The sequence below is a fragment of the Periplaneta americana genome, chromosome 17, assembly GCF_040183065.1.
Source record: "Periplaneta americana isolate PAMFEO1 chromosome 17, P.americana_PAMFEO1_priV1, whole genome shotgun sequence".
NCBI lineage: Eukaryota > Metazoa > Arthropoda > Insecta > Blattodea > Blattidae > Periplaneta > Periplaneta americana.
The window spans coordinates 74348599-74372473 of NC_091133.1; the positions used below are offsets into that span (position 1 = coordinate 74348599).

Consider the following 23875-nt stretch of genomic DNA (forward strand, 5'->3'; position numbering starts at 1 on the left):
TATGCCCAGTGTGATCTTTTTTCACTGTGGTAAACGATGCAGCAAAATTTGCTTTGCTATTTTATGTGATATTTGTAGGCAGAAAATATGTTATATTTAATGATTATAGAAAGTTTCCATTTTATGTATAACGAATATTAGGCCTATATTAATTCTGATTTTGTTTTACAGGTCTACTCTAGACCTAAATGTATATTCATCATTTAAGAATGTAGGAATTATAGTAATGTTACCGTACCAGTTAGTCTGAAGTGAATAAGTTTCAAGTGTTAATGTAAAGACATTTGATACAATGATAGTGAATAAATTAGGCCTATTTTATTGTCTTGTCCACCAATTGAAGAATGTGCCAATGAAAATTGAGAAATTTCATAGTCTGACATTACTAATTTCAAGAACTAATCTTAGATAGGCCTAGTAATACGTATAACCTTAAATTTATATTTCAATTGTTTTGGATTTGTAGAATGCAAGTTAAAGTGTGTATTTAATTAAACCTCTACTAATTAATTCATGTTATTGGGCACTTCACCTAACAAGAAACAAAATTTGGGCACCTGGATTTTTCAAGTTCCAAATTTTGTTTCTGTGTCTGTACAATCAATTGTAATATTGTACGGTACAAAAAGTAATGTACAGTAAGTCGTAAACTGTGATCCATGGAGGAGAATCGCTGTTTAAAAACGTAAAACCTCAAAACTAAAAAAAAATCCAACTGAATTATAGTGAAGTCCTATATGTAAATCATATTGTAGTAAGCCTACATATTCATAATATATCACTTATAATAATAATAATAATAATAATAATAATAATAATAATAATAAAATATAATTACTGTTATATTAAAGGTACCGTAATAACTATTAAGGTTTAAAAATATTAAAAGAAAGCCTATTTTGATATTAACTACATAACCTAAAAAAGATGGCATTTTATTTTATTAAAGCATTTTATTAAATTTTTAATAATCATAGGCCTACATGTAATGTCTTATCGTTATTAAATGTTCATAGTGTTTTATGCGATATTTTTACTAAAATCAATTCTTCATTTTGAATTGCAGTTGTGTACTATATTTCTTTTCCAAGAAATTGACATTGAATATACAGAACAATTGATTTACAGACGATTCAACGGCTCTTAAAACGTATTTTTGAAACAGGATAGAAGTTGAAACACTTGGCGCTGTCGTTATAAAGATATTCACATGAAATTGTTACTTTGGAACAGTTCCTTTCATGAAACAGTTACAGTTGACCTGTTTCTTAAAAAGAACAGTTTATCTCATCTCTAGCTCTTAATATAAAAACTACAGAATTAGGATAGATAATCGTAGAACGATACAAGTAACTGTTAACTGTTTAATAAATAATTGTTATAGCCATAATAAGTAGCCTAATGTTTGTAATGTTACTTTATCATATTAATAATATGAATTGTACTACATTATTTTATCAATCGATTTTACTAACGCAAAATGTGTACACGACGTTGATGTTCATGTATTTCAATTTTTAATCTTTTGATTGCAATCGTTTGCCAGGCGAACTGTTTTTATAAAATAATGTGAAGCGGTTTGTATTCAGTGACTTTCTCAAGTTAGTAATGTTGGTAGTCCACTGCTGTGATATTGTGCGATGCGATAAGATGCCGTATTAGCTCGAACTGGACGCGAGCTTAACACCATAAAAAGTAACAAGGCCTTGCCCTGTGCATTCTAGTGATGTCATTCAAGGAAGCTGCCTGAAGTCAATTGAGAGAAAGCTGTGCCATTTCGTTTCGCAGCTGCAACCCACAGGGAGCACAAATCTTCATAGATGCCTGCCTCATGTGGCACCTGTTTTTCTTGTTACCCAAACCTTGGACACTGGAAATAATTAACACTTCCTTCAGAAATGAAGTTCAATTCTATACAACTCAGCGCATAGAATTTTTTTAACATATTAAGGTATTAACATATTATTTATAAAAGTAATACATCAATACGGTTATTTACTGACGATTGGAGTAGACTGTACTGACGTTCAAAGATATCTGCCCTTACTAATCGATAGTGATCGATAATTTGTTGATGTAAGTGTGGATTCTTTAGTTATTATCAAGAGGGCTAGAATAGAATAGTGCGTTTGTGTTGTGTAGTGTGAAGTCAAATAGTTTGTGTTCTGAAATTCAGTTGCGTGGGTATGTTTTTGTGTATCTGTATATTTCGTATTTTTCTACAGCAACATAGACAAAGACATGGAAATTCTACATAACCAACCGAAAAACCAGAAACTAAACACACTAGAACATGGGTGTCCAAACGCCTATAGAAACAGGAGATATTGCACATCAAGCATGCTCTGCTATGGTCAATAACTTTCCATACAAAATAGGAAAAACGACCTTAAAGAATATGCGCTGCGGGTTGCTTACGCTAGGGGTTACCTCGTACGAGTTACAATTGGACATCTATGCACTAGAGTAATACGAAATATACAAATTTAATACACCCACAACAAATTCTCAACACACAACTGAATTTTAGAACACACACTATTTGACTCCCACAACACAAACGCACTTCCGCCGGGGGTGAAGACATCAAAAGACGCAATTCTGAGGATGGCTCCGAAGCCGAAACTAGTCAATTGGGTATTTATGAACTTAGTTCAATATTAACGCTGAAAGTAATCACAGAATATTGTATTCCTAACCAACTAGTACTTTCGCCACCAACTAATTTCACCGTTACCACCAACAACCATTTTACCGTCACCAACAGCAATCAATTTTACCACCACCAACTAAATCATCATCACCACCACCACCACCACCACCACCACCACCACAAACAACCACTTGTCACCACTATTGCCACCACAACAATAACTTTTATCACCAGCACCAATCACTTTCGCCACTAACATCATTAATCACTAGCACCATCATCACCATAAGCTGCCCAACCAACTACCACTACCACTATCCGTCATTAATACCATTACCGTCATCGTCAACATCATCAGGACTAACAGTATCACCACCACAGCCATTACTACAGGGCCTGTTACTATCATAGTCGACATCATCATCATCAGCAGCAGACGCGCCATCACCACAAGCTGCCCTTCACCACTACAACTACTACAACACAATTACCGCCATCATTAATTATCATCAGCATCAAGTGCACCACCACAGCTGTCGCCACAATTCTCTTCTTTTCCCTCTCTTCGATCTCCAGGAGAACCAGGAACTCAGTTCCCGTCATCTGGCTGTGATGCACTTCTCACATAGCAACAGACTTTGGTCTTGTTTCTAATTTTATTCCTGCATCATTTCGGCCTACAAAAAGTCCTTAATTGTAACGTGGTTGCAGCGAACACATTCTGACTTATGACGTCACCTGTATTACAATAGTGACGTAATGAGAATATCCAGACTCGTTTCCTTTATGGTGTATTTTAAGAACTCAAGTCAATTGCCTCATGCTCCAGTTTCCCTTTTATGTAAAAAGGCGTTGTGAGAGACTGGGTAGGATGAGGCATAAGTCCAAGTTCCGGATTACAGTCATTACGGAACAAAAATACACTAGCACGCAGTTGTGCCCGCGCTTTCCATGGTTTAATAAATGGCTTACTGTGCTACAGTTTTGTGCGAATTATGCACCTTCACTGCAATTACTACCGTCACCACCGCGACCGCCATCTTCTTCATTATCTTTATAAATATAGTCAGATGCGTGGTCTCTCTTGCAAGTGGGCTTACATTTACAGTATATTTACAGGGACATAATTTTATTTTTACTTCAACTTTTATTGTACCTGAGTTTTTTAATGTACTTCACTCCCACCCCTTCCACTAACGAAGTTCCAACTGTCCTCCACACAGAACCAAGGCAGCAGTACTGAGTTAGTGATTATAGTACGTTTCAGAAATATGGTCGCATTTTCCAATGATGAAAACTTCCAATATTAAATCATATTTTCGCACAGGTACTGTCGTCCGTTTGCCTACGTCGCATCCCGATTTCCCCCACCTGCTTCTGCTCGTTCCTCTGTAAAGACTAGTGACTGGGCTTTCTTAGCTCTTTTCTGAAAACATTAATTTTTGTTAGGAATTAATTGGACGTCTACGTAATATTATGCAACCGTTTAAAATAACTTAAGTAATTAATTATCACGTGATCCCCCCCGTTTCTACGATCCTGCGACATAACCACTTCGACGGACAGTAGATAGAATGTCTGAGTAATTTTATCTATGCGGGTCGGGCAGAAGTGAAGACTGAATTTACAGTACGTAAGGTACTCTTTTATAGAGTAGGTACAGAATTATTTCAACATGAGTTACTAAGTATGAAGGAAGAAACTGGTAATTGGAATTAGATGAAATAGTCTATAGTGCGATAATAGGCACAAAAGAACTGAAGCCTGTATGGAAATCAACGGCCACCATTTTCAAAAATGTGTTTAAATATCCATATTATGATTATTTTTCATTTTAACTTCATTTTCTATATCGTACACTAATGTGCTGTAGACCGTATAATATACACTGCATAATGAATACGTTCGCATGGATAACTCAGTTCGTGAGTAAAAACACTTACTGTTAATACTGTACTGTATTTTGATTAAACAAAACCTAATGAAAATTATCACACTCAAAATCGCGATATTTCCTACTTTACGTAAATGGATGAACTACTTTTCTTCCCTCCTATACCTAGTAAAGTGATCTGTTTGTATATTACGCCAGTATCATCGAACTCCAGTCGTGGAAGGAGGTAGCAAACGGTGTTTCCGGGTCTCAATCATTAATCCAAAGGTATAGCCAGGTTAATATTAAAATGTTAGTAAAAATAAAATGATGTCCCTGTACTTGCCAATATTGGAATACCGGACCGTTGCCTATATAGTAAAGTCCAACAGGCGGACAGGGTGGCATTCGTGAATTCGACGCTGACAGATGTCTGTCCTGCCTCGGCCCTGACAGCCACGTCTCATCCCCAGATGAATAACCTGATTAAGTCTCAGGCCGAGCCCCAAACCCTTCCAATATGAACATCGGAAACATGTACTACTACTCAAGACTTCACTCAAACCAATTTTAAACCATCGCATATGCTATATGATATGAGAGGAAAATGGAGTGTGTTGGTGGAACGACAAAGGGAAACGGGAGTACCCCGAGAAAACTTTATACAAGGTCTGCTTTGTCTGTCATCACGACCTTGTGCCTGAGCCACAGATGCGGCAGGCTGGTGGTTTAGTTAGAGTATTTAGACATATAGATCTTAGTAGTTGCGTTTCTCGTACTGTTAGCGAGCTTTATGCTTTTAACTATCTACGTGTAAGTTACTAAATTTCACTGACGGGCAGCAAGCTAGACATGCCCGTCACTGTGGCTTTCTTTCGTAGTCTTACTGTATCTTTGCAGTTCTTGTTATTGTGCCACATACGCGTTTAAGGCAATGGATCGTTGAAAATAACGATAGAACCATTAAAAAATTGAAATTTTGTTTCTAACTATAAAAAATAAAATAATGTTTCAGTTTTCTATAACTATACTTATTCTTATTTTGGCCCTATGGCAATTTAAAGACCCTCAGAACGAATTTAAAGGGACTAGAGCGATACTTTATATCATATGCTGTACTGTACTTTGACACTCGTTTTCTCGATTTTCCAATTTTCAACATTTTGTAACATTCAGAATGCTCTAATGAATGCAGTTTTTCTCCAATCTTAGTGAAATTTTGCACAGACGTCCACAAAAGCATGTGAAGTAAACTGACACATGTGTTTTCTTCTGCTTTTGAAACTATTCAAATCACTGTGTGTTGAGGATGTGATAAGTTTTAAAAAAATAAAAAAATTAACAACTAAAAGAGTAAATATTTTTTCTCAAAAAGTAATTGGAAGAATATGAAAAGCATGTGTCATATTTCACATACATCTATCAGAAATAGTTGTATTTATAGAGTTGTATTTATTGTTAATACTTCACAAAAGTACATAAACTTAATAATTTAATATTATAGATTTATTAATTTGTCCTATAGAATAATATCTGTAATATTGACAATTAATATTTGAGCAGAAAAATTCGCACCGGCGCCGGGGATCGAACCCGGGTCCTTGGTTCTACGTACCAAGCGCTCCTCAAATTTTTCTCCTCAAATATTAATTGTCAATATTACAGATATTATTCTGTAGGACAAATTAATAAATCTCTAATATTCTCATAGCTGCAGTGCAAATGGCTGTACAGATTACTGTGCACTTAACTGCGGAATCCCGGTCAAACAAGTCACTCAACTGAGTGCGCTCCTAATATAATGACAGTTGATATTGAACATATACGTCAACATATATGCCTAACTTGGAGTCAGGCCACAAAGGGAAACATTGAAGGAGGAGGGTTCGGTCCGGTACTGTGGATTGAATTCGGCGTAGCTCAGTGGTCAGAGCGCTTGGTACGTAGAACCAAGGACCTGGGTTCGATCCCCGGCGCCAGAGCGAATTTTTCTCCTCAAATATTAATTAATAATTTAAAATTTATCTATTATACAAATAGTATTTAACGTAATAAATATACAATTTAATAACTAATTTTTCTATCATATATCTATGTAATTTGTGTTGGTTCAAACTTACACCTACGTCTGGTTTTAGTGCATGTTTAAACCAATCGTGTTTAGTATAAAACCTTAGAACTTGTATATATGGTACTTTTGACAAGTCTCTACAATAAACAGTTGTAAATCAATTTTCCTTCTTACTTTAATCATCTAATTCTATTCTATGAATTTCATATCATCATCATCATTGGCGCTACAGCCCTTGGTGGGCCTGGGCCTCCCTTAGTAATTGTCGCCATCCGTCTCTATCTTGTGTAGCAGCCTTCCAATTCTTGCACCCCAACTTTCTGGCATCATCCTTGTTCGTGAGCCATGTTCATTTGCCATTTTCCGTTGCCATAAGATCCGTCCGGCTTCTTTCACTTTGGGTTTCGTGACGGTGAGATTTTTACTGGGTGGGGTTGTCGACCCCACGCCAAACCCCCAACCTGGAGGGCCGGTTCAGTGTATTTATATCCCCCACTGACAGGGTGGCCCAGTTATACCCCCAGGCACCGGGTGTTCATTCGTTCGCCTTTTACGAACCATATGAAACTCATGGTGGGACTATTCTTGTCCGGTCACCACACGGACATGAATTTCATATAATATGTTTAATTTTAGGTTCACTTATACATGATAACTAATTTATTCTATATCATCATTCATCATACCGCATTCCTATTAGCATTTGTTGACATAGAGCCAGCAGACATCTATCAGGAATAAGTTAAATACAAATTTAAAGAAATATTATGCAAACTTTGAAACTTGGGACAATAATCCAGTATTAAAAAAACAAACAATTAAAAATTAATTATAAGTAAACTAATTCGAATATCAAAGTGAAAATTTCTCTATTGCATATCCACATTGAAAGAAATGTGTGGTAAAAGTTTCAGATTGATTGGTTTAAGATTGTAGAAGTTAGAAACTTCACCGATCCATAGCTTTAAACTCTTACAGAGTGGAATGAAACGTTATGCGCTTATTTAAAGAATTCGTTAAAACTAAGTCATTTATCGAATTCATGAATGTCACCCGAACCACTTGTCAGACTGGCACTGTAATAATAATTGTATATATGGAGGACGATGGGCCAATGTAAGCATAAGTGCACCGATCCGTTCCATCTCCCGCCCTCGAAAAGCCAGTCAACTAACGTTTTTCGTTTAAAATTAGTGTTTACTGCATGTTGTTTCAACGTATAGTAAGGCTGGCCGTCCACTGGAACCGAATTCGGCCGAATAACAACTCGGCCGTTTACGGTCGTACACGGCCGAATGATCCCACAACAAGAGAATGCATTGGCGCGCGTCCATTACACTCGCCCTATTCGGCCGTTTGCGGCCGAAGACAGCCGAATGCCGATTCGATCCAATTCAGATGGGATTTTCCGGTCTCATTCGGCCGAACAGGGCAACACGTGGTGACTGTTTCCATAAATTTCGCCATGAACACCGAAAAATTAATTAGTTCTTGTGTGTGTGTGTGTGTGTGTGTGTGTGTGTTTTTCGTTAAACAAGTGAAATAAAATTTTTAAGGCTTAACAAATTATTATTCATGTACTACTTACCTTAAGATCACTGGCAAATGTTTCTCAGGTGGTACAACTTCTCTGAAATTTGACCATTTTGAAATTGATGGACGAATTACATTTAAAATATAGCTATTGTAATGTATCAACATTCATCCGATAGTAATCGAAAAACATAGCACTATCCTCTAGAAGTTTATTGTGTAGGTGTAGATGATGAAAATTATCCAGGCGACACCTTTCTCTAAGCATCGGATGTACCCTATATTTTCGTCGTTCCTTAAAAGCCATTTGTATGTATGTATGTATGTATGTATGTATGTATGTATGTATGTATGTATGTATGTATGTAATGTTTAGTTGGTTATTTAATGACGCTGTATCAACTACGAGGTTATTTAGCGTCGTTGAGATTGGTGATAGCGAGATGGTATTTGGCGAGATAAGCCGAGGATTCGCCATAGATTACCTGGCATTCAAGTTACGGTTGGGGAAAACCTCGGAAAAGCCCAACCAGGTAATCAGCCCAAGTGAGGATCGAACCGCGCCCGAGCGCAACTTCAGACCGGCAGGCAAGCGCCTTAACCGACTGATTCACGCAGGTGACTTTATGTATGTATGTATGTATGTATGTATGTATGTATGTATGTATGTATGTATGTATGTATGTATGCATGTATTAAGTATAAGCATGTAGCACGAGGACATACAACTGGTAATTGACGGCCGAAGCGTCGGCTTCAGTGGACGATCGATCGGCTCTTCTGCCGGTCGTCCGGTATTCGGCCGTATACGGCCTAACAAATATTCGGCCGTTCACGGTGCCAGTGGACGGCTAGGCTAAAGAGTTATGTACACTGCTTACACGAAGGTCGTTCCGAAAGTAATGCCTCTTATTTATTTTCATGGAAACTATAACAGATACACAGAGTACAACAACATAGTTAAATAGAGCAAGGTTTCAGCTACATACAGTTATTTTTTCACTTAGTCAGCACCATTCGTTATGCATTTTTGCCAGCGAAGAACAAGAGCCTGCATGCCGCGCTCGTAAAAATCTGAACCAGCAGAGGCAAGCCACTTTGTTTCAGCTGCGATGACAGCATCCTTGTTTGAAAATGTTGTTGTTCACGTAAGACGTAGTCCATCTTTCATAGGCTCAAAGGACCATATTCATAGACATTCTTAGCGCGGGCTTCCGGTGGATGATCAGCGAACTAACTTTTTCGTATTCATAAACCAGTGTTAGCGATATGATATGAATCCTGTACAAGTAACCAGTCGATAGCCGGGGTTAGTTTAGCACGCTCGTAGCGCGGGCTAGCGAAATGTCTATGAATAGCACCCAAAGAGATGAAAGTCTGAAGACGCCAAGTCCGGACTATACGGTGGATGTGATGGGACAGTCCAGCCAAATTTTGCAACGTGTTCAGTGGTAGCGAAACTGGTGTGGAGCCTGGACTTATTCGCGTTGCAAGCGAAAGGTTTTCTTCTCTGGTCTGACTCTGGAAATTCAAGCTTTCAGCTTAACCAGAATTGACAGTTTCTGTACGCTCCAGGGCATCCGAAAGAATCACACCCCGCCTATGCCAGAAGATGGTCATTTTCGCCACTGTTGAAACACACTGCTCGCGCTTTACTGACACCCATTGTATGATCTCCGTACGCATTCAGCAAACATCGATGAATTTCAATAGTTGCAATTTGTTCGGCAGTGAGGAATTCAGTAACATCTCTGTGTCAGATGTAATTTTGGTAAATTACTCTGCTGGCACTGTCTAACGCACGACAACCAAACTAACAGGACATTAGCGTGAAGGTTCAACCTTTACTGCAACGCCACTAACATCCGGACCAAACGTTAGAGGTCAACACAAAAAATAGAAGGCATTACTTTCGGAACGACCCTCGTAATATGGCATGGTACGTTGCAATAACTTCAGTCCCTGATGACTAGGTGGCGGATTTTAGGATACTGTATTTGCATGTTTTATTCCTTAGTTGAAAGTCACATGCTACCATTATATAAATGCATTACTCTTCAGAGTCCATTGCAAGAATGATGGATGTCATTTGGAATACATTTTGCAGGAGAAGCAATTGAAAGTTTGAAATGCTTAGCGCTCAAAGCTTAACTGTGATTTTCCGATCATTACTGGACAATGACTATCAGTGTTAATGCCATATAACTCTCTATGCACATTCTATGTCTTAAGCTATGCATTGACAGTCTTGGTTCATTTTCGACAAGAAAGTGACATCCATCATTCTTGCAGTGGACTCTTCATTTGTAAACTAAGATCAAGATTTTATAGTGCATAATGCATATATGCATATTTAAGGGGTTAATGCATATTTCAGCTTTTAGTGCATATAAAATCATATCTCGTTATTTTTTTAGCTATCTGGTGTTTAAACAAAGATTAAGGACACGGAAAATCGGGAAAATGGAATACAGAAGAAACGTAGGCACTGAATATTTAATTTATGGCAATCTGACAACATACAGACAGTGCACTGTTGCTGGCGAATCATTGCGACAATTCCATGACAATCAACAAAGCACTCTATAATTAAATGCATTGTTGACTCTGTGCAAATATATCTTATTAGGGAGTTATGATGGACGGAAGTTGAGATTAAATGAAGAGTTAATCAAAATAATAAGCCGCCTTATATTCTACTTCGCACTTGCATAACATTTTGACCGTTGTTAGGAGATCGCTGCAATATGATCAGCACGGAAGTTGCAGGAAGTGTTGATAGATTTTTTTTGCGTTTGCTAAACTCGAATTTCGCCACCTGTCAAGAAAAAAAATAACATGGGCACGATAAAGCAATTTTCTGTGTCTTGCCTGTCGACGTGATAAATTAGAATATTTCACTTTATTATGGTGACATGTCAAAGAAACTTCGACATTGTGTTAAGAGTGCGTTGCATTTTAGAACAGCTTAGATTATTAATTTTGAAGTAGTTTTATGAACGGTGCCTAACGAAAAATGTGCTACAATGGTAGGCCTACTGATTAAGCAGAGGAGTTGAAGGACACACAACTATAACAACTGATGGTATCTCATTATTCTTATGTATAGCAGAAAAACCATCAATAATAGTAAATTCCTTGAAATAGTCTATTTTTTTAATTTTAATAGTGCATATTTTGTTAATTTTAGTGCATATATCCTGGTTTTTAATTGCATACGTGCATATACATATATTTTGCCATTAGTTAGTGCAAATGAATCCGCTCCCTACTGATCACATATACCATATTACATATATCGAATTATCATGTTATGAAATGGCAACACAAAAAAAGAACAACCGCCAGAGACTTCACTGTCGAAAAGGCATTTTTTTTGGTAACGACTGCTAGATGGAAGTACAGTTGTAAGCTATTACCACAGTCTAGTATATACAGTCACGAAGGTCAGTACGTAGTAAGTATGCATCCATAGATAGTTGCTAACCACTAGGATCGCTACTATCGCCTCATTACAGACAATGTGAATTAGTACCTGCACAATCTATTGTTCCTAGTACCCTCACAACTCAAGCTTCGTTACTGTATATACTAGACTATGCTATTATTCCATGCGATTCCATAAGGGTTATAAGGTGACTTCCTTCACAGTCACTAGATGGTAACATAGTGAAATTGATAAATGTAGGTCGCTGTTTTGAAAATCCATTAGGCTGATCAATTCTGTTGTATGTGATCGTGATGAGGACGTCAGCACATTTACTCTAACTTTAATGTTTACAAAAAAAAAAAACGTAATTTATCGCGATCAGTTTACCTTGCACTATATTTAATTTTATTTTGTTTCAGATAACTAAGTCACAATGAAGCTGCAGTGGCTTCTGTTGGTAGTCCTCCTCTCCGTTCTCGTATGCGAGACCTTCGGAGATAAAACGGTGAGTTCATTGTTTAATAAAACTAGTAGTCTGTGTTATAAAAGTCATGGAAGTTGGGCCTCTAATTGAGAGATCCATAATTCAATATCACGTCACTGGAATACCACTTCATTTGTAGTCCTTTTATTGGGTCATATAACTCAACACAATCGTCCATTCTATATTTAATCCGTTCAAAGGGCAGGGCTGAACCTTATAAATTATGACTATTCCGTACTTACACTGTCACCATCATAGTACCCACTAACGCAGAATTTTGACAAGGGGGGGGGGAATCATTAAAATTGTTTACAATTTACATTATCGGTATTTTAAATTTGTGATGATGATGATGATGATGATTATTATTATTATTATTATTATTATTATTATTATTATTATTATGTTGCGGTATATTAATTAATTCATAGTGTTCTGCCCAATGGCAGGTCTTTCACTGCAAATTCTCTAGTCTTTCCTATTTTCTGCCTTCCTCTTTGTCTCGTGGATTTATCGGACCTCTTATGACATTACTGTAGATAGTTTCACTTTTAAAAATAACAATTTATTAACAGAGTGTTTTATGGCAAAGGCTGCTGGAAGAAGAACACCTTAAACGTGACAGACTTGGCAACCCCACTTTACGTTTCCATAATATGTGGACATTGCATTGTCAACTAGATATTCAAGGACTGGGTAGGCACGTGAGAGAGAGAGAGAGAGAGAGAGAGAGAGAGAGAGAAGTAGTTGTTTTCGCTGACATTTGCTTTATTTGTGGTTCTTGCTGTTTGTCAAATAAAAATTTGTAAGTTGACCTCTTAAAGGTGAACTATGTCGTTGTTATGCACAATATTTATATTGAATAAAAGAGAGCTCTCAAATCTAACATTCTGTTCAACAAAATTTCCTCGAGACTCTCTCTATTTTTCTTCGACACTCCAGCCATGATACTCGACCAAAACATCAGTATACGTTACAATTTTTGCACTTTACAACTAAGGGAATTTTTCCTTAATTTTATTGTTATTGGTAATTATTATCTTCGCATGACTATCAAGTGAATTTTAAGAACTTCGCCATAATACCAGTTCAGTCGACCTGGGTGGTGCAGTCGGTATAGCGCTGGCCTTCTGTGCCCGAGGTCGCGAGTTCGATCCCGGCCCAGGTCGATGGCATTTAAGTGTGCTTAAATGCGACAGGCTTATGTCAGTAGATTTACTGGCATGTAAAAGAATTCCTGCGGAACAAAATTCCGGCACACAGGCGACGCTGATATAATCTCGGCAGTTGCGAGCCTCGTTAAATAAACAGTAATTTAAAAAAAATACCAGTTAATTTTTGGGAATTAAATATTTCGCTCTCAGCTCTGTAGTTAGACTTCAGTGCAGTAAGCAGGAATATTTTTTACGATATTAAAGCATTCTAAATACTGCATTTCTGAGCCTTTGAGGCGAGAATTTTTTTTCGAAAAATAAATTATTTTTCTCACACAGAGGTACTGTGCCCTTATGAAATATTATCATTGTGTTACAATAACTCACGACATCTACTATATCTTTATACATAAGTTACGTTCTCCTCTAAATACTCGCAAATCACTGCTAGGAGTTTTATACAAGCTGGTTCCTGGGTAGAGGAAGAATGAAAGTAACGTACAGTTATTTAAACAATTGAAAAAAAAAAACAAAAGTGATTTGGAAAACAAAATAAAATTAAGTAATTGATTAACTAGTGGACTTACTCGTGTTAATTATGTAAGTCTGTGCGGCTTACAGCTGTTTCGGTGCATCATCACACCATCTTCAGAGCCTACTAGATCTCGGCGTCATCTCGAACTTCTCTGCCTGTTATGTGGGTGCGTTTGATTGTTGAAAGGTGTTGAATAGTGGAGTCAAATAGTGTGTGTGTACTGAAATTGATCTGTGTGTTGAGAATTTGATCAGGATGTGTTTGTATATTTCGTATTGTTCTAGTGTGTTGAGTTTTTGGTTCTTGGAGAATAAAATGGAGAATAAAATTGTTCTTAATTAACATATCTTCAATATGTTTATAAAATAATCTCAAAATATCTGGCGGTAGAATGATTTTGATCATTTAGTGCTCTCGTTTTTAACTATTTTATGTCTATTGTCATTTGTGATTTCGACTATCTCAAAAAATCTGCACAACACTACATTAAATACTGACTTCACAATCATAAAAGCTTTCTAACGTAGACTAAAATAACTTCAGCATTTCATTGTACTAAGCCTACATACAAATAACATTTCAAATTTTAATACACGATTTTACAACACAATTATATTTCTCATTATCTAGTGGGGAAGCCTTGAACACTGTCGTCATCATCGTCAACATCATCATCAAATTAATGATAACGAAAGTTTCAAGGTTTTGCTGCTAGATACCACACTGTCATTCTGCCCTATCTGTACTTCCTCTTTATCACTAAAACCAGCGCGCCTGTTCAGAACTTAAATACAAAGTATGCAGTAGAGTATTATAACGTCTTATGGCGTAAGGAGGGCATTTTTCACTGTATAAATTATTCATTTTCTGCAGACGTAGAAGTTTTTTCAAGAAAAATCGCAGACTAACTTTCATTTAAAAAATGAATGTGTGGCTCAACATGCAGCAGAAGTGAAACTTCTTAAGTCGTAAATGTGTAGTAATATTTTTAAATGTTCGTGTAATGAGAGGCAATAAATCAGAGTTACATTAATACTTTTATATTCAGCATTCTTTAGAATTTAAAATTAAAACAATTTACGATAGCTAAAATGAGGGAATAACTGGATATTACGCACGGTAGAATAACGCCGACTACGCTGGTCACTAGTCACCAGGCCATACCGAGCCATGTGAAACAAAAGACATTCGAAATTGTGGTAGTAAAATTCTCGACAATACTGGTATTTTTAAATAATTGAGTCCACTAGTCAAGTCCAAGGTTTACGGAGTTTACCAACGGTGTTTTGAATACACTAAAAGAAAATGCGAACGTAGTAAGATCTTATGTAGGTTATTACAACGAAATAAAGGAGGGATAAAAGGTATGATTCGGGGAATATCATTGAAACGAACGAAAGTAAATTTGCGGTTAATGTTCTCCAAAGTGTTAACTACGTAATTATGACCGCGTTGCCGTTTTATTTTTGATCTAGAGAAAATACCTCATCATGTAACATTTTTGTATTACATACGAGTACCTAATATGTAAGTAAATGAAATAGTTTGTTTAAAGTTGCAAATTATTTGTTAAGTACAATATGATATAATTTAAATTGGTACATGGATAATGAAATGAAATCACAAAAAACGATCATTGAAACTGCATGTTGATAACGGTCACTTTTACATTACGAAACAAATTTATGAAAAATGTTTAACATGAATAATAATTAATTTCTTAACTGATATTAGGCAAAAATACAGTCAAAACACAGTTAATTGAACTGTTAATTCCGTATTATTTCCGCTTGGTAATACTTGAGAATTAAGACCATTACTATTCGATCGCAATAGTTAAAAAATTTGAACTGGTGAAAAAATGTTGATCATAGACATAGGAGTCACCATATTCCTTCGTGTGTTTCACGTATCTCAAATGCAGGAGGAAAGAAAGGGAGGGGGCATTGTGAGTTCATTGCGGCAGCTGGCTATCACTATGGATCTAAAATACTGATAATCATTTTTGGCTTATGTCCTAGTTCATCTTTGAAACAAATTAATTATTTTTAACAAGAGAAATCTCTCTTCGAATTATTGGGGGAGGGGAGGCGAGATCCCATATTAATTTTATTGGGGGGGGGGGCCTATAAGTTATGGGGGCAGAAAATGCCTTGTCCTCCTTCCTCCCGAAGTTGGCACCTATGAGAGAGACTATTATTTCTCAATCAGGATAGCACAAACAGGACCACATCCCATTCTTTCATAGATTTGTCGATAATTTAAAGTCATTGAAGAGGACAAGTAAGAGACTGGAAGCTTACTTCTTTCACAAGTGGCAAGTCATTCAATAATCTAAAGCCTCGTTCAGTTTCCACGCTGCTAATGGTGATAGAATTCACTTTTTGGCTTTGACTATAGTTAATGGTAAAGGGGCACATTGTCCCTTCCTCTTATCCTTCACGAAATCTCGGAAATCATGATTAGGATGTAGGAAAGTCTTCAGCAAGCATCTCCTAAATTCCTGTATTTTTAATCGATCGCTTTAGCAGGTGTAGAATAGGAGATAGTTGCATTAAAAAGTGCGTTTGTTTTATTGATTTTTTCTCCCGAACTATTTTAACAAAGGGCTCAGAACAAATCGTCGCCTGAATGCAAGAACTAGGTAACTTGATTTTTCATATTTTGTGACATTGCCTATTTACTTATTTATTGCACTAAGGAAAATGTCTCGTCTTCTTGTACCTATTTGTTATATTGGAAAATAGATGTCGCTGGTATCGTTCGATCAGTTACCTAGTTCTTGCATTACATTTTGTGCGATTTTTGCTATGCTATAAAAGAGGTAACTAAAAAACTCAAATTTCGAGTTACCTAGTTCTTGCATTCACGTGACGAAATATAATAAAAATAAAAGAGCTCGCGCGAGCCATTGCGAACCCCATCCAATACATCCCTGACTGTATGACGTCTCAACACTACGCAGAAGACGCACTGTTGGATGGCAGCCCCACTCCCATTAATTTATGTTTTAATTTGTGTAAATTAGTGGAAAACCATAAACATTAACTTTATTTGCGCGATAACATAGCAATACATAATCCCGTAGCAACATCATGCAAAGCTTTCTTAAAATGTCCGTCACAGAGTTTTGTTTTACAGCCTTCGACTCGTATACTGTACTCTAACCACGAGAAAGTCTCTGGGGAGTGAGACGAAGCGGGGTAATGCTGTGAATGAATGTTGATGTCATAAGGTCACACACGTGGGTATTCGTATCTGTATTGGCTAGCTCTCAAGCACAAATAACATTGATACACACATATTGATACTACCCTAGTTACAAAATTATATCACTGTTAATCTCCTGGTCTTTTAATCTCTCCATACAGGAAATAACATATGCAGGAGAGCGCATGGTTTTTAAACTGACGTTATAACGGTAATATTATCTATCTACTTCGTTCCAATAGACGACGCAATAGTAAGCGCATTCCTTTCACGGTTGATCTCCTGGTTGGAGAACAGTAGTGCCTAAAGAAGTTTCACTTGAAAAATTCGTGGCGTGACAACCCATAAAGGGCCAAGGCAGACCAGTCCAAATGTCTCAGCAGAGATGAATGATCATCAATATCGACTTATCGGGACATTTTACAGTTCTAAATAGACATTTAAACTGATTATAAATTTCTAGCTTCTTTACGGTATTAATCTTTAGGATTTATCTTGCTTGACTAGTTTCGAAGTCTTGTGCTTCATTGTTCAAAGCCTAGTCATCCTAAAAATTAACACAGTAAAGAAGTTAGAAATTTAATCAGTGATATATAAGTGTTAAAAGTGTATATAGAAAAATGAAGACATTTAAAATTAAGTATGAGTGAATTTGGTCTTCATCTATTGTCACAAGTTCTTCAGAATGAGGAATATACAGAGTGAACCGTAAATAATGTAATTAATTTCAGGGGGCTTATTCTTTGAGATATTTCAAACAAAGTTTTATACAATTCTGCTCGTTTTCGCTTCCTTTTCGAGATAAAAATTGTTTTATATGAAACATTTTCGGGAAAGCCATTGATTGAATTCCCAATATGCGCAGTCAGCTTAAAAGAGCAGTGTATTATGATAATAAATGGTGAACAGAATTTTAGTTTTATCCTTTAAACGTGCAGAAATTTGATGAGAACAAATTAAGGGTTCAGAACCATAGTTGGTCAAGCGCCATTTATTAAAAACAGAGAAAACAAGGGTTAAATTGAGTGATTACCATAATTTAACGAAACATATAGAAAGTAAGATAAAGTATGCACATTAAAATTAAATGATACGTCAATCTTCATTAAATTTTGGTATTTACTTAACTTTAACCCTTGCTTTGTCTGTTTTTAATAAATGTCGCTTGGCACGCTATGGCTCTAAACCCTTCAAATGTAACATTGAAAAATTCCTTTGTAGAACAAGAAGTTACATGTATTCGGATCAAATTTCTGCACATTTAAAGGACAAATCATTCGTTATCATAATACACTGCTCTCTGAAATTGACTGAGCTTATTGGGAATTCAATCAGCTATAAAATGTCTCATAAAACAATTTTTATCTCGAAAAGGAAGCAAAAACGAGCAAAATTGTAATAAACTTTTTAGTTAGAATATATCTCAAAGAATAACTTCTCGAAATTAATGTCATCATCATCATCATCATCATCAGTTAGCGCTACAACCCGGGGTGGGTTTTGGATACCCCTCCATCCACCTCAGCTTTGATCTACCCTTTCTCCTCCTGTTACATAGTCTCCCTTTAACATTCTAATAGAAGTGCGTGTTTCAGACATCCTGTTTACATGTCCCAGCCATCTCAGTCTTTGAGCTTTTATAAATTTTACAACGTCTTGACCTCTCGTTTCATCTTCACCAGAGGAAATTGAAGAAGTACCACAGACGTCATCGAACGACTACAACTACAACAACAGAATCAGATCCTGACTTGGCAGAAGATTCAAATGAGGAGGCAGACAGTGATAAGGATATGTACTCCATGCTGGAACAGGACGAGGAAGCAGAAGAAGAAAAGAAAGAGGAACAGGAGCCCAAGGATGAGCCAGCCAGAGAGATCATCAAGGACAATGACATTCCCTTGCACGGTATGTAGCCCAGAACTAGGTAATACTCTATATTAAGGCAATTCACAGAATATTATTATGATATATCGAAGTACATATGATCAGGGTGCGAATTAACTGGGGGGGGGGGATGAGGAGGATTCCCCCCCCCCCCTGTTGAAAAGTTATCCCCTCTGATAAATTCATATTAACATTCCTGCCAGGGATAACTTCTATCCCCCCTCACAAAATATAATTGTTTTAATACTAGTATATGTACTTTATAAAGTATAAAACAAGCAAAGAAAATAATATTGATGTATTATCATCACCGGCAAACTGACAACAATCAATAACTTAGGAATTACACATCTTATCTTAAGCTTGCTCATGGATAGAATTATTATTATTATCAAGATGCAAGACAAGCAACTCAGTGTGACCAAGTGTTGAGCCGTATCGAATGAAGATAATAATAATTTTATGCATCTTGATTACACAACTTTTAACACTGTATCACTCTTCTGAAGATGACCCATAAATAGGTCGAAACATGTAAACGAGGTACGTTTGAAATCTAACACAGGAAAGTCTTACCATACATATTCCGAAATAATTTTATGTATGGTATTCTCTATCTAGAATTCTATCCCCCCCTCATCAGAAATTCTCTGCATATGATATTTCCGTGCTGCAATTCTGCATATAATGAAGGATGGGTGGAGTGCAGAAAAATTTGCTCTGGCACCAGACTTGAATCCATTGCTCTACATGCTGATGCTTTATCCACTAAGCCACACTGGATTCCAATTCCGATGCCGGATTGAATCCTCTCAGTTCCCCCCCTTTTTTTTTTTTTTGGATGAGGGTTGGCCACAAAAAGGAAACAATCTGGTGTGGCTTCAGCACATGGAGCTGAAAACCCGGGTTCGAGTCTCGGTGCCGGAGAGAATTTTTCTCCGCTCCACCCATCCTTCAATTCACAGAATATTGAGATGTTTTGTTTTGCATCTCAACTTATCTGATTTTCAAGTCATTCTTCTTGAGTGAACTTGTGATTTTCGAACTTGTAAATACTTGTTTTGTGTTAAACTTGCAGTTCGGTATTAACAGAGCTAATGTTGGTGGGGGGGGGGAACACGGTTAATATGGCATAGTTCTGTACAGGGCCTTTGCTTAGAATTTTTAAAAGGGGGTTTGAAGGGGGAAAAACATAATTTTTGTCATAAAAATTTAATAAACTGTTTACAATATAATATCACGATTTCAAATGTGTGTATACCTCAAGTATTGTATATCACATTGAAATATTTCACTATTTCACTTTATAGCTCTCTGAATTCTTTCCAGATGACGAGGTTTAAACCCCTAACTCCCCTTCTCTTGCGCATGGTCTTGGTTCTGTGTATTTGGTAGACCTATATTTAGACTGGACACTGATCTCAATTTCATAATAAAGGACAGCGTATAATAATACAATATTTTTCGAGTAAGAAGCCCTTTTTTCGTCAAAATTTCTTATAGTACACCATGTAATTTTAAATATGTATTAAATGTTAACTCGGAATGACTTTACTCCACCATTTTACTGTTATTAACATAGTTAAAGTTAGCCATTATCCTAATGTATTCGTGCTCATATAATCTTACAGATGAGATTCTGTGCACATTGGACTCTACTACTGTTGTAGACATGTTTGAACATCTTCCCAGTTGTGAAATATGGTTCATACTCTGCAAAACAAAATGCGCAATGAGTTCCATTTACAAAACAATGAGGAGAATTTGTTATCACAGTCATATTGTGCATACATTTGTGATCATGATACTTTCATATATAATGTACCGTATTTCAGATTTCATATTAAACAGGGAAAGTAACACAATTTGAGACTTCCAAAGTTTAAAAAACGCACCGTATTTGAATTTAAAAGTTTTATTAGAGAAAGGCCTAAACTTACTACCTTAATATCTTGCAGTGGTTTGCACTGTTGATTGTTCTTGTTTAATTCATTGTTAAGACCTTGCTTTGGTATCTTGCAGATCCATGTGCAAAGAAGCATTGTGGAGCCGGTAGAGTGTGTGAAGTATCAGATGATGGTGTAGCAGAATGCGTTTGCATTCAGACATGCCCCGATGAGGTGGACCCCAGAAGGAAGGTATAATCATCGTATATATGTGTACTCACCTGTATATTTACCATCATTTCAGATACGCAAAGAAATAATTTCCATGAACTCTCTGAATATTTCATTGACTTTTTTGTGAAAAGGTCTTTCAAAATCTGTGTTTCTGTTAGCCATTAGGTCAGTTGTGTGTTATTTGTGTATTTCAAGGTTTTGTTTCATCTTCATATGAATAGTTCACTTTAACAGTAATGTTGGTAATTTACATTTAGAATCTCATTATGAATAAACAAATAAATAATACTTTTTAATATAGTACCACTCTTAAATACTAGTAACCTTGTCAGTGAGCTCAGTGAAAAATGATGTCAGCCCTGTTATTTTTTCACCTCCATTAGCACACCAGATGCAGATTTTAGAATCATGACGTGAAACTTCATGGAGAACTTCAGTTTGTCAGAACTCCAGTGTTTAAGTTTCGTCCTATGTATCATACAGTGTGTCTGCAGAAACATTCCGGGGTTATAAACTGCTATAATTCTGTCACTATGTGTTTTACGAAATTCATACCGGTGTCATTAGAAAGAACAGCTCAAAGAATTTTAGGAAATGCGTAATTGATAATTGTTGACCGAAACAACAGATGGCAGCACAAGAAGAAAGAAAAAACGCCGTTTCCGCTATTTCGCTTGTCATTAAGGCATTGTTGGATATAAGAAAATTTAGCTTAGGGGAGTCACATTCAACCTCCAAAATGAAATGTGGATTCTCGCTCCAACAAATCCTAATATTGTGCTTGTTTACTTTTCCATTGACGTGGAACGTTGCCTCGTGACTAAAAATGAATTTGGCTGAAAGGTCTTCATCATCCGTCATTAGTGTCAATAAATTTTCACAGAAAACACAGAATTCACACAGACTTGAAAATTTAATATTCAGATCATTTAACACAATTTACTTATATCCAACAATGCCTTAATGACAAGCGAAATAGCGGAAATGGCGTTTTTTTTCTTTCTTCTTGTGCTGCTTATGTTGTTTCGGTCAACAATTATCAATTACGCATTTCCTGAAATTCTTTGAGCTGTACCGGTAATTATCTGAAAAAAATGCAAAGGCCTGAATGTCAGCATCATAGCCGGATTATGTAAAAAATAATGGAAAGTTATGCAAATTAGGTAACTTATAGTACCACCAGCCATTTTATGTTCCATATACCACTGCAAGGGTGCATAAGTTTTAGATAGAAATTACACACCTTAAAAATAATTAATTGTACAGTAATTGTGTTAAGTGGTTGTTAGTTTAAAAGAGGGCAATCGCGTTATCATTTCTGTGAAGTCAGGTCTGTAATAAAAGGCTCAAGGGTGATGGATTTTAAGAGGCAATATAGGTTCTTAGCAAAACTTTTCCGAATTTTTGTAGATCAATGTTGCTTGAAGTAATCTTTATGTAGCAAGAATAACTGATTAACTTGGGAGCTGTTTTTCACCGCACCAATTTCACTGGGCCAATGTTTCGATTAAGTCAACAGATGTGCCCTTAAGAAAACACTTCAGAATATGCCTCTGGTGAATATAAACCAGACCACAGCTTTTAAGAGATTTAGAAAGAGGACCACCATTATAATTGATTTCAATTCTAATGAATGTTGATGCAAGCATATTACTTAGAAATTAATGGGGTACTGGTATTTTTATTTAAGTAGGTTATTTTACGAGTACGATGCTTTATCAACATCTAGGTTATTTAGCGTCTGAATGAGATGAAGGTGATAATGCCGGTGAAATGAGTCCGGGGTCCAACACCGAAAGTTACCCAGCATTTGCTCATGTTGAGTTGAGGGAAAACCCTGGAAAAAACCTCAACCAGGTAACTTGCCCCAACTGGGAATCGAACCCGGGCCACCTGGTTTCGCGGCCAGACGCGCTAGCCGTTACTCCACAGGTGTGGACTGGGTACTGGTATTACTAAATAATTTTTATGCCATCCTAGCATTATAAACAGGTTGTTACTACATCGAATACCGTTCATAATTGGCTTATTATGGCACATGTGCCAATAATAGCAATGATGTATTCGCTATATGACATAATACCGGAATGCTTGGATCGGGATGTGTGCAACTTATCTGAATATCTTCTACGTGCCGTGTAACAATAAATGAAAGGCAGGACATGAGGTAACATATCATTTATTTCCAATCTTTAACAATTTTGTATCACTTTTGTAATATCGTATAAAACAGTTCTGTGGTTCAGAGAAACTATATTAACAAAACAAAGGAACATTTGTAACATAACCTGCAAGGTCATCCATTTCTCTTTACTCAATGCTAATGCCAGGCGCAACTAATCGATACGAACATATAAAGACAATTTGTCAGCTATGGATCCTGAATTTCTTTCCTACAATTTATAATGCTGAAATGCCATAAAGTGTTGTATCCAACTCGTGGATGATTTTATTATGACACTCGTGAAAATTGTTGCACGAACAATATGCCATAATCATCAAGATTGTCCACTTGTTGCATAAATAACTGTAATAACATGATTATATTAAGCGTAAATGATTTCAAATTTAATTTTCTCACGTATAGATAATGTTCTTTCCTTGTTTAAACAGTATTTATCCCATTGTTTGTCTTTATCCCAGGTGTGTTCTAATCACAACGAGACTTGGGGCTCAGACTGTGAGGTATACCAGATGCGGTGTTGGTGTGATAAAGGCTTTGATGGATGCCGAGGTGAACAGTACAAACATGTTCACATTGAATATTATGGGGTCTGCCGTGATATGCCAGTAAGTAACATTTTACCTCTTGTCTTACAACATTTATAACAGTATGTGAAAGTAATTACAGCACAGCATATGATATATTGATAGCAAGAATAATTATTTTACTCATTTCCAGCCACTCATTCATACGTTTCATTT

General features: G+C 36.5%; 1 protein-coding gene across 1 annotated transcript in view; it reads left to right on the plus strand.

Moving 5' to 3' along the window:
• SPARC (secreted protein, acidic, cysteine-rich) overlaps window positions 1–23875 on the plus strand; it is a 70188-nt gene that overhangs the window by 39508 nt on the left and 6805 nt on the right. The window contains exons 2-5 of the mRNA XM_069816188.1: window positions 11980–12065; window positions 18626–18851; window positions 20853–20968; window positions 23594–23740. Of these exons, the coding sequence (XP_069672289.1) occupies window positions 11994–12065; window positions 18626–18851; window positions 20853–20968; window positions 23594–23740 (561 nt within the window). The 5' untranslated portion in view covers window positions 11980–11993. The remainder of the gene's footprint in view (window positions 1–11979; window positions 12066–18625; window positions 18852–20852; window positions 20969–23593; window positions 23741–23875) is intronic.